Raw genomic sequence first — 2,726 nt, forward strand, 5'->3', positions numbered from 1 at the left:
TGAACTCATCCTTGATAGCAATCACGCCAAGAATTTTCCTTTTTAAATTCCAATGGAGCATTTACGCGAGTTGAGTTTCATGCTGATCCTCCGGAGTGTTTTGAAAGTTTCTTCGATGTCCTTTAATAGAGCAGACTCTTCCACGATTTTGTAGAGAGAGAACGATGTTTGTGAATAGTGGAGTGTTAAATAAAGAAATAGAGAAATGAAATAGAGTAGATTATTAGATGTTGTCGCAAACACAACAGCAAGGATTTTAATCTTACATTAGTGATGGTCTTAGATATGGTTGTTTCATAAAAAGTTTTTAAGAAAAATGTTTATAGATTTTGTGGTTGGAAAAACCAAAACGTAAGTAAAATGACCAAAAATTACTATCTTATATATTTAATAGTTTACAGATAATGAAATAGTGAGTATATTTGTAATTTGTTATACTAAATTCAGACAAAAGGCTTGGATTTCTTGCTTTTAGAAACCATCTTTTTAACACACAACAAAAAGGCAAAACCTAGAATTGCTAGGTTTAATGTCATGCATATTAAAATTTTGATCCCATAAATACTCTTTTCATTGCAAACCAAAGAATTAGAACTTAACAAGAAAAAAATAACACAAAGCTTTAGAACACGCATATAATAGAAGCAAAACAATTACACTACACCCATAAGAATCTTCGTTACGCTAGAATTTTGCTTGTAGCTGATCCACCACACTTTTATCCACCTGGAATGCCTTGGCTAAAATATCCGCTGGAATTAGAGGATTTGCACCAAAAACAGCATTGGCAATTGTTATGGCACCAGGGTTTTGACTGCTCAATGCAGCAATAGCCACCGCATACCCTTTCCCGAGGTTACGTTGGAAATGCACAAGTCCCACTGGGAACACGAAAACATCACCCTTTTTCAGCACCTTGGAGATAAAACGGTTATTGGGGTTAGAAGTCACAAACCCAACTTCTAGGGTGCCTTCAATGACCGTAAGGATCTCTGTGGCTCTTGGGTGTGTGTGAGGTGGATTCTGTCCCCATGGCGCATAGTCAATACGAACCATTGAGATGCCTAAAGTGTTAAGCCCGGGTAACTGATTTGCAAAGACTTGAGTAACCCTTGATCCCACAGGGTTTGATGTGTTACCCCTGAGGTGTAACCCGCTAAAGAAGAAATCATCGGCTTGAACTTGCGTTGGGTCCTTGCATACAAGACCATTCACTTGCACTGCACATTGAACGTACATTATATTATACTTTACATGAATACCATTATCATTGGAGTAATTTTGTTAAAACTTAAGACATGCATGCAATACCTGAGCTATTTGGATCGGAGACACAAAAATCTTGGAGGGGTTTCGGCTCGTAGGCAAAGGCAAGGCAGCCGAAAGTGAGAGCTACATAGCTCAAGATGATGAGTTTATTCGACATTTCTTTTGATTTGCTTAATAGGAACGCCGTTTGGCTTTTTTTGGTTGTGAAATAAGCTGCTTTGTGTCTCATATATATAGAGCTATAATCTGCATGAATGTATGCTAGCTTCTTGAATCTTTTGTTTATTATTGTTTTTTTATTTGTGTGTGTGTCCTACTGTATATTACAATATAATAATTAATTATCTTTAAGGATTGCCGTCCATCAATCATGTATATATGTTGACAACTAATCTGGAAACGGAAGCGGTCAGCCGGCTTTTCAAATTTTAGTAACAAATTTTGTAGTGCCAAGAACAGGTCAATCTCTCAATTCTTGGCATCACTTTTCCTGATGTTATTCTGAAAAAATTATATATATATATATATATAGGGGAGGGATATTTTGAGAACCATGTTGAGTTGTAAGAACTTTAAAAACTCAAATTTGGACCACACATTTAATTAAATGACATGAAATATGTGGCTGAGATTAAATGTAATTAAAAAATGAAGCAGGAGAGAAAGTAAGTATTTTTGATAATTACACAAGTATAACTGTTAGTTACACATGTGTAATAAGTCGATTCGGTGTGTAAAAAATACCGTAATTTTTTGTACATCACTTACACTTACGTATTACACATGTGTAAAAAAAATTCAAAAAAAAAAATTGTTCCGTTGAGTTCTTTCTAGTTCTTAAAACTCAAAGCGGTTCTCAAAAGAAATCAATCATATATATACACACACATATATATACACACACACACGATTGAGTCAATCTTAAGAACACAAACCAATAAACCAACACACAACGTTTAGAGAAAATTCAATTCTGTTATAATTTTTTAAAAATAACTCAAAACCCAGTTGCTATAACTCTAACTCTCCTGATCAAACTTAATGTAGGTCAACAATTTATATAGGTGGTTAAACCCCTATATGTGTAGTGCAAAAGAGAAGGGAATGAAATGTGAATTGGCATTAGTACTCGATCTTATATGTGGTTAGTTAGGTTTCGAGCACACCTTAAATAAAAGGGCTAGATTTGTAACATACTATTTTCAGGAATTTTTAAATAAAAATATTCTCAGGTTTAGAATACATTGGTGACCTTGTATGATTTTGTAATGTTGAAAGTTCCAAATATCAACTTTATATAAAAGATAGAGAGAACCATATAGTTCTTTGTCAAAGTTAAGTTTGGCTGTGGGGTTTTGAAGAGAAAAAAAAAATTTGTATATGGGATTTTACCAATATTCGAAGATAATTGTTCAAAGGATTTATTCTCCTGGTCATCTTTTAGCATGTAACAATTA

At 34.0% G+C, this 2,726-nt stretch overlaps 1 protein-coding gene across 1 annotated transcript; it reads right to left on the minus strand.

Moving 5' to 3' along the window:
• Nucleotides 1-531: 531 nt before the first annotated feature.
• Nucleotides 532-1,434, minus strand: LOC143611110 (putative germin-like protein 2-1). Its single transcript, XM_077085402.1, has 2 exons — nucleotides 1,312-1,434; nucleotides 532-1,220 (listed from the first exon to the last, which is right to left on the minus strand). The coding sequence occupies exons 1-2, from the start codon at nucleotides 1,424-1,426 to the stop codon at nucleotides 685-687; spliced, it is 651 nt and encodes a 216-aa protein (XP_076941517.1). The 5' UTR covers nucleotides 1,427-1,434; the 3' UTR covers nucleotides 532-684.
• Nucleotides 1,435-2,726: the final 1,292 nt, after the last annotated feature.

Source organism: Bidens hawaiensis, unplaced genomic scaffold (assembly GCF_021521415.1).
Source record: "Bidens hawaiensis isolate Kalapana, Puna unplaced genomic scaffold, B.hawaiensis_p1.1 tig00029371_1, whole genome shotgun sequence".
Classification (NCBI taxonomy): domain Eukaryota; kingdom Viridiplantae; phylum Streptophyta; class Magnoliopsida; order Asterales; family Asteraceae; genus Bidens; species Bidens hawaiensis.